The following is a 14881-nucleotide window of genomic DNA, read 5'->3' on the forward strand; positions in this document are numbered from 1 at the left end:
ACCACAACACGGGGCCCGTGGCTAACGGACTCACAGACCTGGTAACTGGGAGCAGAAAGCCAGGGTCTTGGACGATGGGCTGGTCCTCCACTGGCACCATGTCAGCTCTCAGAAAAAAAAGACAAAATAACAGTGATTCACCTCCAGGCTGAAGGACTCTGTTCTCTGTCACTCATACTTAGAGCCACTGGGCCCATCCTAACATCCAGTAAAACAGCATCAAGACCAGAAGGGGAAGGGAGGCCATTGTAGGACCCCACATGTGGCTCCTCTCCCTACATCTGGCACAGCCACTCCCTCTGCTTTAACATCTTCTACTCTTGGCAGAATTCAACTATTGTCTCTAAAAGGGAAGCTTCATATATTTTTTTAAAGATTTTATTTATTTATTCATGATAGACACAGAGAGAGAGAGGTAGAGACACAGGCAGAGAGGGAGAAGCAGGCCCCATGAAGGGAGCCCAATGCTGGACTCGATCCCGGGACTCCAGGATCACACCCTGGGCCAAAGGCAGGTGCTAAACCACTGAGCCACCCAAGGATTCCCATATAATATTTTTAAATAAGGTACACACACAGATGTTCTCATCGCTTTATTACTCATAGCTTCAAGCAACATTTTACATATATATATATATGTACACACACATATATATGTGTGTATGTATACACACACAAGCACATATATAAGTAATTTTTAAAATAACCATGTTTGCTAGAAAACTTTTTTTTTGTTTTTGCACCACAGGTTTCTGCACTGCACCAATGATACCTAGAGTCCTTTATATTAAATATATTATTTATGCAGGCACCTGGCAAAAGCGTAAGAACCTCTGAGTTTCCTACTTATAATTCCCCAAATAAATCCCACCCCTATGATACGGGTTATTAATATTAAAAACCTAGGAAAATATACATTCATTTCATTTTTACTAAGTCCTTTTTCTCTGTTTTCACACAATCATAGACGTTGGCTTAGTTATGAATTCAAAAGTGCCCCCAGAGTTCTTGATGATGATTCATAGAGAAACCTAAAACACAAAGAAAATTAACAGAAATCAGCGACCAAGATAACCTAACATATACTTTCACAAAATAAACCTAGAAACGTTTCGCAACTGAATACACACTGAGAGAGAAAGCTGAAATACTCAGTAACTTTCACCAATTGCTTCTCATATGTAAATGGAGCAAGAATCCTGATCAGAGGAAACCACACTTGGACAGAGTCGTCATCACTGCTCCTGCGGCCAACAGCAGTTCACAGAGACCCAAAGCACTCTTCGTGCAAACAAAACACCAGGCCAGGTTTCCTATAGGTGACCTCCTATTTATTTTCTCAGAAGTACTCTCATTTGTGAGGATTAAACCACGACTCAGATACACAGCAGACTCATAAATATGATAAGTACATTTCACAGTCGTGGGCTTTATTTCCTTCCACAAAAACACAAAACAAATGGAAACTATTTCCCCAAGACTAGCTATTACACTGACACTTACTTCAATCACTTTTCAACGCACCTCACTTCCCTGGCCCTCCCCCACACCTGTCCCAGGAGACAGTTGCTCTCCCTATCCCACAGAACCAGCTTTGGACTGAGCCCACTCTAGCTGCTCCCCCACCATGCCTTGCAAGGATATGCCAGGAGCCCTCTCGGAGCAGTCCTCACACAGGCATTTACAAGTATGTGCCACCTTCCTCCTTCACCACCTGGTGACCACGAGGGTACCCAGCATGTCCCTCAGAGGGGATGTGGGACCTACACACAAATACCAATCTCTGTCCCCAGGGACGTCTCAGCTGACTCCCTGCTCAGTGAGTGTCTGAGTCCTGCCCTTCGTGGAGACTAACCCACCCCATGGTTGGTCTACAACAGCTTGGCCTCAGATCAGTACAAACAGGCATGGAACTAAGTTCTCTACTCACCTCATTAAAAGAGATCAGAAATATAAGGTGAAGTTCATCTTAATATATTTTATTTTACTCAAGATACCCAAATACAACAGCCTGTAATCAACATAAAAATAACAAAATTTACACTGCTTTTTTCATACTATCTTCAGAACCTGAAGTGTGCACTTTACACTTAGCCACATCTCAGGTCAGACTCGCCATGCTTCACCTGCTCAATTTCCACATGTGAAAAAACGGCCATAGCAGGGGCAGCACAAACCTAGAAAGATTTTGCGATTTTTCTCTTTACCCCCAGAATTCGATAATTTTATCTACAGACTTACTTAGGTGTGATTCTTTTTCCATTAATCCCATCCACAATTTAGTGAAAGAAACAAAAAGGAATCTTTAAAATTCCACATTTCTTCAGCTCTCGGAAGTTTTCTCCTACTATTTGTTAAATGACTGCTTTTTTTTGGGTCTATTTCTCACCTGTCTTTACCCCATGACTCCTCTTCATCCATAGGCCTGTGTCCTGAGGTTCTCCTACCACGTGATCTTTCAGACCATCTGGAATCTGAGTCCCAACAATGACATCTCTCCAGTGCATCAGAGACATTTTTAATTTAGGATTTTTAGTTCTAATTCAGCCTTTTGTGGTATAATTGATTTTTCCTTTGAAGATCATATTATTAATGGTCTGATTGCGCCCCCCACCCTGTTACTTGAGCAATGGCTGTTCTGACTTTCTAACTGCTGGGCTACCCTACATGTGTGGCTCTTCTGTCGTGCCCTCGTGACACCGCAGAGGCAGGATGGTGGACAGTGAGAGGCACAGGCCTGTGGAGGTCACTATCATAACAGCGAGCGGCAGCAAGCCTTAGCCAAATGACCTCCCTGGGCCAGGGTTCTTGTGATGAGATGTTGGAGCCAAGTGAGGTGCTTGCCTACCTGAGCTCTCAAAGTCTTTTTTTTTTTTTTTTTTTTTCTCAAAGTCTTTAAATCTCTCTCAGCAGCTGAGACTTGACCCCATCCACCATCAGGCCCCACGGCCTCCAGTAGGGTGTGTTCATGCGCTGAAGAATATCCAACATGACCACAGCCACAGGAGGGGCAGACAAAATCAATTTTCCGAGAAAAACAATTAATAAGATAAACAATGCCTGTTTTTATTTACATCTGGTTTTAAATTATCTATACCAAGGTCCACTGGGCATTGATGATGACTGAAGCTTGCCTCTAAATGAGGTATAAAAAAGCATCCTGTCCCAAAATCATTTTAAAAAGGCTATTAAAATTTCATGCAGCAGAATAAAATGCTTGATAACCAAACAGAGGTGATTTTGTCATGGAGAACCCCTTCCCTTCAGGTTCTAATAACAAGGCTTAATGCTGGGGGTTTACGCTGGACACTATACAAGTTGCCTACACACAGGCATAATTAATATTGGCAAGTAATTTGCTTATGATTACAGTCCATTTACTTGGTGGGAAAAATTCATGATATAACCTGAGCCATAAGAAATATTTATACTTCTAAAATTTCTAATTATAAATTTATTGCTATTTCCATACTATTTATGAAAGTAATAAATATAACATACTTGGCATTTAAATGCACCACTGTGCTGGCAAACGTATGCTGTTCCTCTTGAGAAATTATGTCCAGTTTATAGTATGCTATACTGGGTGAGGCAATTAAAATGCAATGAGAAGCATTTTTTATTTAGCACCCAATAGACCAGTTAACAAAATACTAACAGTGTTGGAGAGAAAAGTAGTGCATTCGTCAAGAAAACAGGGCTTCTGGGCAGCCCCAGTGGCGCAGCGGTTCAGCGCCACCTGAGGGCTGGGGTGTGATCCTGGAGACCTGGGATCGTGTCCCACGTCAGGCTCCCTGCATGGAGCCCGCTTCTCCCTCGGCCTGTGTCTCTGCCTCTCTCTCTGTGTCTCTATGAATAAATAAATAAATAAAATCTTAAAAAAAATAAAAAAGAAAGAAAGAAAGAAAAAGAAAACAGGGCTTCTGAATTAATGCCCCGTTGCCTAAAATATTAATTGGATCAAAGGGTTTCCAGAGTCTTAAAAGAGGTTAACTTGCCTTAATGTCTCTACCTCAGCATTAAATCAGTAGTATTTTTGTATTTAGTCTTAAATCTTGTCTATTTTAGAATGATTTTTCTTTAGATGCTGGTTTTCTACAGCATGTTTCTCGCACATATAGGAAGCCCAAATTTCATGATCTAGTCCTATTTTTACTGGATGTTCCCTCCTTAAAGGGAAGAACTCTTTTTGCCATCTTTGTATCAGCGTTAATATCTGCAGGGAGCCCAACATGGGGCTCAATCCCACGATCCTGAGAGCATGACCTGAGCCGAAACCTAGTCAGATGCTTAACTGACTGAGTCACTCAAGATGCCCCAAGTTTTGAACTTCTAAGGCTTTTCTTTCCCTCTCAATATAACTAATGTGATTTAAGTACTTACCTTAAAACCCTGCGCAAGTGGGAATAAAAGAAATTTCTAATAAGGAGCAAATAGCCTTGTTCTCTAACATCTTCACAATAGTACACACACAGCATTCTACACCCAAAAAACTTATCCTTGCAAATGGTATTTCTAAGAACAAAGAAATCTTGTAAAATGTTTGCACTTCTGGGGCACCTGGGTGGCTCAGTGTGACTCTGACTGCAGCTCGGATCATGATCTAGGGTTGTGGGATCGAGCCCCACCTTGGGCTCCTCACTGGGTATGGATTCTGTTCAAGATTCTCTCTCTCCCTCTGTGTCCCCACCTCCCCAGCTCACGCTCTCTAAATAAATAAATAAAATATTTTAAAAACTGCTTGGACTTCTGAGATTGTTATCACATCCTATGAAAATAACTTATTTATATATAATTCTTTTTTTTAAGATTTTATTTATTTATTCATGAGAGACAGACAGAGAGAGAGAGAGAGGCAGCAACACAGGCAGAGGGAGAAGCAGGCTCCATGCAGCGAGCCCGATGTGGGACTAGATCTCAGGACTCCAGGATCACACCCTGGGCCAAAGTCAGGCACCAAACAGCTGAGCCACCCAGGGATCCCCTAATTCTTTTTTTTTTTTTTTTTTAAGATTTTATTTATTTTTTTATTCAGGGGAGGGGGGGAGAGACAGAGGCACAGGCAGAGGGAGAAACAGGCTTCATGCAGGGAGCCCGACGTGGGACTCAATCCCGGGTCTCCAGGATCACGCCCTGGGCTGAAGGTGGCGCTAAACTGCTGAGCCACCGGGGCTGCCCTATAGGTTGTGTGATTTTATAAATGTAAAACTATTTACATTCCCATGTGTTTTCTGAAATATACAAACATTCCTCACTTCCTCCAAATCAGAAGATCACGCCCCTCTCCCCCAAAAATGTCTAGAAATAAAACAAGCTCATAAAACCTAAGAGTCTGTTGGGTTTCTCCATCTCATATGCAGTGGCAAACCTGCCTTTATTAAAACCGCATGGTAAATATTCATTAATTTTTAGGATGAAGTATATAATTGAATACATTCCCTCTGCTCACAACTGAGGTCATGCAAACCCCTACCTACTCCAGTGCCCTAGTCAATGACCTGGTCGGTGGGGACTTTCTCTTCCCAGTTCTGACCACTGTAGAGACCAGACTTTGCAGTGCCCTGTCATGCAAGGCCCAGCCTTCTCCAGGAGACTCTTAGGCCACTGTCCCCACTGGGCTCCCGAGGGCGGCTATCTAGCCAGCAGCTACCTGCCTGGAACAGCACATGGAAGCTCACAGGCTTGGCAGAAGGCTCCAGCTTTGGTTCCAGCAGCTCCCCTGGCCCTTCCCCTGCCCCCTGGAGACCGGAAATCCAGTGAGTCCCATCAGAAGGCCTCAGGACTTCTCCATCCATGGAGCAGTCTCAGCCTAGGGTGTGCATTCTCCCTAGGAGCACAGTTGCTCCTCACATCTGCATTTTCTCTCTGCTTTAAGGTTGGCTTTAACCTTCACTAGCCAATAACCTGTTATACCAAAACACCTTCCTAAGAATTTCCGACATAGAGATTTCCCTGTCCTAGTCACTATTTGGTTTCTGCCTTCTGACTGGAATGCCACAAACACTCAGGAAACACTAAACAAGGCTGGTACTGTTGTCTTAATACCGAAGTGGACTTTATGGGGAAAGCATTTCTAGAAATAAAGACTCTCCATAAAAATAAAAGGGTCAATTCACCAAGAAGATATAGGAGTTCTAAATTCATATGCACCTACTATCACGATCACAAAAGATATGAGGCAAAATCCCTCTTATCAGAAATGCATGGATCTCAGGATGCCTGGGTGGCTCAGCAGTTGAGCATCTGCCTTTGGGTCAGGTTGTGATCCGGGGTCCTGGGATCGAGTCCCACATTGGGCTCTCTCTGGGGAGCCTGCTTCTCCCTCTGCCTGCCTGTGTCTCTGCCTCTCTCTCTCTGTCTCTCATGAATAAATAAATTAAAATCTTAAAAAAAAAAAAGATAAGAAAAGAAAAGAAAGAAATGCACAGATCTAGCAAGCAGAAAATCATTAAGAACATAGTTGAACTTCACAGCACCATCAATCAGCTGCATACAATTAATAACAACAGTGTATAAAGTATTCACCAAGACTAAGTGGGATTCATTCTAGGTATGCAGGGCTGGTTCAACATTCAAAAATCATTTAGTATAATCCATCACAACAACAGACTACAGAAGAAACAGCACACGATCACATCAGTAGATGCAAAAAAAGCATCTGACAAAATCCAACACCCATTCATTATAAAAACTCTCAATAAACTAGGAATAGAGGGGAACGTCCTCAACTTGATGAAGAACATCCACAAGATATCAGCAGCTCACATCATTCTTAATGGTGAGAAATTAACTGTTTTCCCACTAGGATCAGGAACAAGTCAAGGATGTCCCCTCTCATCACTGCTTTTCAACACTGCACTGGACGACCTAGCTAATGCAGCGATAAAAGGTGTACAGATTGGAAGAAAGAGCTAAAACAGTCCTTGTTCATAAGTTAGCAATTTAGGGTTTTTGAAGCCTTTCTTCAAAGGAGAAAGTAGCTAAGAAAAAGTGGCTACTTTCCCAGGCATACCTAAAACTATTACCTAGTTCAGAGCTCTATAACACTTAACTTTATGAGGTTCATAGAACAGCACGAAAAACACTGTTTTTGCAGTTGGTCTGAGAATCAAACACAGGTAACAACAGTGTCTATAGAAAGCCATATTGCATGTCAAACAGCAAATGCAACAATAAACACACTTGGCTGGAGGAGCCCAGTGAACATCTTCCTCGGAGCAGTCCTGTGGCAGCAACAGGCCACCCAGGAAGCAAGAAATGACCAGTATTTCTTCAAAGTTTTGGAGGGACCTTCCCCATCCTCATTGTGGATGCCTGGGGACTGGGCAATTATGTCCTAGAAATGCCCACGGTTTCAAAAACAGCAAACCACTCACAATAATCTGCCTAGTTTATTTTTTTGTTGTTTTTTTTTTTAAAGATTTTATTTATTTATTCATAGAGACAGAGAGAGAGAGAGGCAGAGACACAGGCAGAGGGAGAAGCAGGCATCATACAGAGAGCCTGACGTGGGACTCGATCCAGGGTCTCCAGGATCACGCCCTGGGCTGCAGGCGGCGCTAAACCGCTGTGCCACCAGGGCTGCCCCCTAATCTGCCTAGTTTTAAAAACCATATAAAATAAGTTTGTATGCCTTTTCTGGAGTAATATTTATCAGATGACAATTTTGTTTTTGTTTTTAAAAACAAAATTAGGAAGTAAATTAAACATATGCTCAAGGAGTTTTCCAAAAGAGATGTTTCTGTCCTTATAATCCTGTTTTCTCACTGCCTGGCTGTAAATGTGCTTGTGGAGTACCCACAGCTCTTAAAAACATCCATCCAATGCATCTAGTGCTTTACCTCTCTGTGCTGTCTTCCTCCAGCGTGATCTCCATGAATGTCTTCAGTTTTCTGTGAACAGTGGCTGCAACATCCTTCATTTTTGAACTCTTCTGTTTACCTACAGGGAAGTTATAACCAAAGCAGAGAAAAGATTTTAACGTGGCTACTGTGGTGGTAACACAAGCATACTCTATCAATGTAGGTCAAATCCAGGAAGACGGAGCCTCCCCACCCTCCAAGTCTATCTACCCAGTGACCTATGCAATAGTAACTGTCCCAACAGGGATGTGAGAAGGTCAAATAGATGCTTTCTGAAGCACCTCATCAGCTCTGAGGGACAGCTCCAGCAGACATGATCCTGTGAGTTCTGTCTATGCCATCAGAGACTGGATCCTCACCTGTACCTCCGCCACAGATCACAACTACCACGTTTCAGTGTCATCATCTGTGCGGCATGAAGTTAAGTACTAGGTACTCATCAGCACCCCACCATCACTCCCTCTTGTAGGGAATATTCCCTGATTCTCCAGACCTCAGCTCAGACAGTCCCTTAAAGAAGTCTTTTCTGGGCAGCCCCAGTGGCGCAGCGGTTTAGCGCCGCCTGCAGCCCAGAGCGTGATCCTGGAGACCCTGGATCGAGTCCCACATCAGGCTCTCCACATGGTGCCTGCCTCTCCCTTTGCCTCTGTCTCTGCCTCTCTCTCTTTCTCTCTCTCTCTGTATGTGTGTGTCTCTATGAATAAATAAATAAAATCTTAAAAAAAAGAAGTCTTTTCTGATGTCTGCCCTGGGTAACAAAGTAGTATCCTAATTCAGTAGACATGCCACGCGATCAGACTTATGGGGACAGCTTGCTGCGATAGAAGCACTCTCTGTTATGTCTTATGCTATGTCAATATGTTATGTCTTAGAAAATTATTTCAACATTAGTAAAACTGAGTAAGAAATATAGAAACTCAACAGTAATATGCAGGGACATTACTCCACTTTATACTGAGGTGAGCATTTTAGAGGCGTCTCCAACTATTTTCACAGTACTATTTCAACTGGGTGGGATATTCAAAACAGGCAGGTATAAGGTTAAGTGGAACAACAAGTATGTTAAGATTTTTTTTTTTTTTTTTTTGTATGTTAAGAATTAAGATCAAGGGCAGCCCCGGTGGCGCAGCGGTTTAGCGCCGCCTACAGCCTGGGGTTTGATCCTGGGGACCCTGGATCGAGTCCCACATCAGGCTCCCTGCATGGAACCTGCTTCTCCCTCTGCCTCTGCCTCTCTCTCTCTCTGTTTCTATGAATAAAAAAAAAAAAAAAAAAAAAAAAGAATTAAGATCAAAACACTATCATTAGCAAAAGTAAATTCAGACTTTTAAGCACAGGTAACAAATGACAAATCAATAGAACTTCAATTCTGAGGCACAGAGAGGGACATGTAATCAGTCCAGTGGGGGAGGGAGACAGGTGTGGATAGGACTTGTTTCCAGGCCAGAGCAGGGTTAGTGAGCAGAGGGAGTCTGATTGGCAGGGGACGCAGCAAGCATGGAACAGAGTTTCTAAACATCCCTATAACAGTTCTGTGTGGGATCACACCCAACAATAACCCAGATGATAGGAAAGAAAGTTTAACCTACCTTTATTAATAACCAAAATAATACGCGTAACAGCTGAGAGACACACAATGCCTTCAATATCATCAGAAGTAACACACACCTTTAATTCATCTAAAAATGACCTGCAAACAAATTAATAAACATCTGGAGTTATTCTATAGTATATAAATCCTAATACTTTATAGTAAGACTAAGATCGTTAAGATTCATCAACCACCATGAATTCTAGCTTTCAGGTAACATGGGAAGTTGATTCAACTCTTCTCGTAATTCTCACTATCACACAGGGTAAGATATTAACATCTGATGATGCTTTCTTAGAAGGGGAACAGGGACATTCTGGTCATTGAAAACAGCTACTCTGTATACACACAGTACGCACAAAAAATTGAGTATCACCGAAAAACAACTCACAGCTGCTAAGTATGATGATTTTCCAGTTTTCGTTGAATAGACCTGCTATTACAGTTCCTCGGGTATCAGACAACTAGGCCACCAGTCCTGGATTTGCCACAACAAGCCCTGGAGTTCTAACCAAGTGACACAGGAACAGCCATGTGCCCAAAGAACCCACAAGGGCACTGACTTCATCAGGCATTCGGGGTATACTTAGTAAGCATAACCAGGGACTTTTCAGATAGACGTATTTGAAAGAAAGTTAGAATTTCTCTTTGTAGAGGTATAATGCAAAATTTTTAAATAATGCAACTACTTTTAATTGCTGATGAGAGAAAATTCTCTGAAACCTTTTTCTCATGGAAAAAAAAAAGCACTTTTGAGAGCTGAAGGAATACAGCAAAATCTACCGAGAGCTTCCAGTCACAAGAAGAATCTCAAAGCAATAAAGGGAGCATGGTTACCTGATCACATCTGGAGACTTCATTATTATTCCTATTAAACACCTTGAAAATGGTGGGAGGTCTGACAGCCCCTCAGGAAGGGTGAGCTCTTCTATATTAGAAATCTAAAAAGAAGTTCCAAATCAGTAATTTCTAAATTGAGACTGAGACAGAGCTAATGACTTGTTTTCTACTGCTGTGGATTTTCATCCAAAAACTCAAAAGAATAGTTTTTATTAACTGTTGAAATGAGTACAATTATTATGATTAATCTATTATTGTAGATAGGGGTATATTATTCATCAGCTGGAAATGAAAAGATACACACAATCAATAAGCCTTTTGTCAGATAGCCTTTAATGTAGTATTTTCTGTAAATAATGCTTTTTTATGCAAGTCTAACTAGCTATTCTTACTCATCCAGGATCAGGTTTTCTCAGTCTCAGCATGGCCAACATCCTGGACTGAATAATTCCTTGCTGTGGGGCACCTTATGCATTGCAGAATGTTGAGCAGTGTCCTTGGCCAGGAGCACCCCCGCCCCAGGCACTGCCAGTGTCCTCCAGAGAACCAGCCATAGGGCAGTAACGTTGGCCTGGACCCACGTAGGGGCTCTGCCTAGATTTATGCCCCTCATCATCAACCTTACAAGTTTAAAGTCACCCATTAGTGGTGAATGAACTCCATGTGCAAATGGCTCTTTGGAAAATCTAAATCCAGAACCGTGCTCTGGAGGGGGTAGGGGCCAGGGATGCGAGGAGCTATGTCTTTGTTTCCTGACCCCACTCTACCCCCATCACCTCCTCCCTCATACATCCCACTACTGTCTCTCACCTACCACTTGGCTATCAGGGGACTCGACTCAGGTCTAACTACACTGTAGTCCTAAAGAGCCTTTCCACATGCCCTTTGGAGGATTCATAATACTAACGTGGATATCAAAGTCAATCATCATTATGTTTGAAATAGCTGTTTCTCATTAAAACACTTTACATCTTAAATGTTATAAATGCATTTCTGATAGACAAATAATTAGCGATGTGTTAAAATAAAAATGTATCTTGGGGTCCCTGGGTGGCTCAGCCAGTTAAACATCTAACCCTTGGTTTCGGCTCAGGTCATGATCTCAGGGCAGTGGATATAAGCCCATGTCAGACTCTGAGCCCAGTGCAGAGTCGGCTTAAGATTCTCTCCCCCTCTCCCTCACTGTCTGTCAAATGAATAAATAAAATCTTTAAAAAAAAAGGGGGGGGGGGATGGGGATGCCTGGGTGGCTCCGTGGTTGAGCTTCTGCCTTTGGCTCAGGTCATGATCCCAGGGTCCTGTGATCAAGTCCTGAATTGGGCTCATCATCAGGCTTCCTGCAAGGAGCCTGCTTCTCCCTTTGCCTCTCTCTGTGTCTCAGGAATAAATAAATAAAATATTTAAAACAAAATAAATTTTAAAAAATATATCCTGAGATTTTTAGCATATGTAGCAGTAAGATACAGTACAGATACAGCACGGAGGAGAATGCTAACTGGAAGAACGTTGTTACAAGACTTTTACTATGCACAAGGACATTGTAATTTCTGTAGGGAGACTGGTGAGTTAAATGAACCTACTAAAATCTCCAGAGAAACCACTAAAACTATACAAAGGACAATATAAAGCCAACAGAGAAGATAAAATGGAACACTACAAACATTTCATCCATCAAATGGCAGGAAAAGAAGAAAAGTAGGGAGACTAATAGAAAACAAACACTGAAATGGTCAAATTAAACCCAAACATGTCAAAGATCTCATTAAAATCAAATGGGCTGAGCACCTCAGGTAAAAGGCAGAGACTGTAAAACTGGACCAAAAGAAAAAAAGGGCTGCCCATGTGGTGATTACAAGAAACACTCTGAAACACATGGAAAAACCGGTTAAATGAGTGGGAAATATCAGTGAGGGTGACAGAACATGAGAGACTCCTAACTCTGGGAAACAAACAAGGGGTGGTGGAAAGGGAGGTGGGTGGGAGGATGGGGTGACTGTGTGACGGGCACTGAGGGGGGGGCACCTGACGGGATGAGCACTGGATGTTATGCTATATGTTGGTAAATTGAACTCCAATAAAAAAAATATATATATACCAAAAAAAAAAAAAAAAAAAAAGGAAAGAAAAACAGGTTAAAAGTAAAAGCATAGGAAAAAAAAAAAAAAAGGATGCTAGGTACCCTTGACAAATGCCAGAGCAGACTATAATGAGAATACAAGGAAGAAGAGCCATCTCCTGAACAATCAGACAGCCACTGCATCACAAAGACATAGCAGTCCTGGGGATCCCTGAGTGGCTCAGCGGTCTGGTGCCTGCCTTTGGCCCAGGGCGTGATCCTGGAGTCCCGGGATCTAGTCCCACATCGGGCTCCCTGCATGGAGCCTGCTTCTCCCTCTGCCTGTGTCTCTGCCTCTCTCTCTCTCTCTGTGTCTCTCATGAATAAATAAATAAAATCTTTTTAAAATTTATTTTATTTTATTTTATTTATTTATGATAGGCACACAACGAGAGAGAGAGAGAGAGGCAGAGACATAGGCAGAGGGAGAAGCAGGCTCCATACACCGGGAGCCCGATGTGGGATTCGATCCCGGGTCTCCAGGATCGCGCCCTGGGCCAAAGGCAGGCGCTAAACCGCTGCGCCACCCAGGGATCCCAATAAATAAAATCTTAAAAAAAAAAGACATAACAGTCCTGAGTGCGTCTGCACCTACCAACAAAGCTCCTACATACATGCCAACTAACGGAAAGGGACGAGTCCACCACGGAGCTAACTTCTCATGATTGGAACAAGGACACAAATCTTTAAGGATACAGAAGAGAGGTCGGCAAATATATTCCATAAAGTAGTAAAATATACTGGCTCTGTCAGAACTACTCAGCTCGGCAGTTACAGAAAATCTCTAAGTAGTAGGTGTGGCTGTGTACAATATAAGTTCGTTTAAAAAAACAGAGTCACTGGTGAGTCAGGCCTGGCGCAGGGGCCACTGATTTATTTATAGTTGTTAGCTATAAGGCTCAATGGAGTTAATAAATTCCAGTTCTTATTCTATATATAATCTAGTTACTAGTTTCCTAAACCAAGCTTTAAGGAGAGCCCTAAATTCTATTAATGTTTTAGGAATTTAGTTGGCTTTTTTATACTCATGGTCTTACGGTATTATTTATATAATACAGAATTTATATAATACAATGCCACTGACTATCAGATTCCATCTTTTCATACTGAGAAACATTTATCATTACCTTTCTATCTTCTAAGTCACTACGCTGTGCCTTCCCTCCATCCTCGAGGATTTCACTGAAGAAACAGAGCTTTCTGTTCTCACATGAATTAACATTTTGTTTATGTCAATCTTTACCCAATTAGGCTAACTGTAAAAACTATGTAACTGCTAGGAAAACACCAGTCCTTTACAGAGTAGGAATGAATAAGTTTTGTGCTTAAACTCATATCTAAAGTTCACATATCCTATGTTTAGACATGAAAAAGAAACGTAAGGCCTATCCTCCAGCAAAGCTGTCAAACCTGCAACTACCCCAAACTGCAGGGCAAGCACCATCCTTACCCTGCTCCACTGACGATGGCTGCTTTCGCCTTGTCAGGGAAGTCTTAAATATATCACTCAGGTAGATCTCTAAAATACAGGAAGGAGGGACACCTGGGTGGCTCAGCAGTTTAGCACCTGCCTTCGGCCCAGGGCATAATCCTGGAGTCCCGGGATCGAGCTCCACATTGGGCTCCCTGCATGGAGCCTGCTTCTCCCTCTGCCTGTGTCTCTTCCTCTCATGAATGAATGAATGAATAAATAAATAAATAATCTTAAAAAAAAAATAAAATGCAGGAAGGAAAAAAAAGTTCACAATGGAAGTACTAGCTTGGTCTTAATCAAAGATGACAACACCCTTAACATATGTCCCCAGTAGTCACATGACTTGAGTCACCAGCCAGCTTTGGAACTGTGAGAGGACTGTGAAGGCTGGAGGAGCAGGACACCTACTAAACTTTGAGCTCTTAAAAAATACTTGGGAAAACATGACAATGTGCTGCTAATAGAGAATAGCATATTGTACAGTCAGGAACAGACAGGGTGGTTTCAGAATAAACAGACTTCACCTTTCGTAGTTGGTGACTTATCTCCACCACAGATGCAGCGATCACAGTTGAGAGCATGCCCCGGTGGACGGGTGTGTCCATGTGCCAAGACTGAACAGTCATTATAAACTCATGAAGAGGAGACTGAACTGAATAAAGAAGCTAGGAGAAAACACACCAGTCATTTTTTAGTGGTCAAAAAAAGACATCTTATAGGATAAGCATTCCTACTGTCCTCCCTAGGGGTCCAGGAATCCCCAATCTTATTTCCTGCCCTTGCCACTGCTGACTCAGATCTCTCAGGCACTGTGGCTACAAAAGGACAGACAGGACCAAAGCCTACTGGGAGCTACTTTTACACCATTCTTTTCCCAAAAGCAAAGAAAAAAATGCCAAGAATAGACACACCAATAACATAAATAAAGAAAAGATAAAGAAATACCACTAACAATAAAAGAAAACCAAGAGGCCATGTGTTTTGAGAGGAACTGCACA

General features: G+C 42.2%; 1 protein-coding gene across 10 annotated transcripts in view; it reads right to left on the reverse strand.

The window, feature by feature from the left end:
• Positions 1-578: 578 nt before the first annotated feature.
• The window catches only part of NCAPG2 (non-SMC condensin II complex subunit G2), a 64283-nt gene continuing 49980 nt past the window's right edge, over positions 579-14881 (reverse strand). For 7 of the 10 annotated variants that reach the window (XM_038559847.1, XM_038559849.1, XM_038559850.1 and 4 more), the window contains 6 exons: positions 14408-14548; positions 10291-10394; positions 9452-9552; positions 7842-7941; positions 3502-3582; positions 579-1031 (listed from right to left, as the gene is read on the reverse strand). In XM_038559847.1, the coding sequence (XP_038415775.1) occupies positions 980-1031; positions 3502-3582; positions 7842-7941; positions 9452-9552; positions 10291-10394; positions 14408-14548 (579 nt within the window). In that variant the 3' untranslated portion in view covers positions 579-979. Of the gene's footprint in view, positions 1032-2389; positions 2475-3501; positions 3583-7841; positions 7942-9451; positions 9553-10290; positions 10395-14407; positions 14549-14881 lie in introns of all 10 variants that reach the window. The other 3 variants (XM_038559852.1, XM_038559851.1, XR_005371401.1) reach the window with 2 other exon arrangements.

This window comes from Canis lupus, chromosome 16 (genome assembly GCF_011100685.1).
Source record: "Canis lupus familiaris isolate Mischka breed German Shepherd chromosome 16, alternate assembly UU_Cfam_GSD_1.0, whole genome shotgun sequence".
Taxonomy (NCBI): Eukaryota; Metazoa; Chordata; class Mammalia; order Carnivora; family Canidae; genus Canis; species Canis lupus.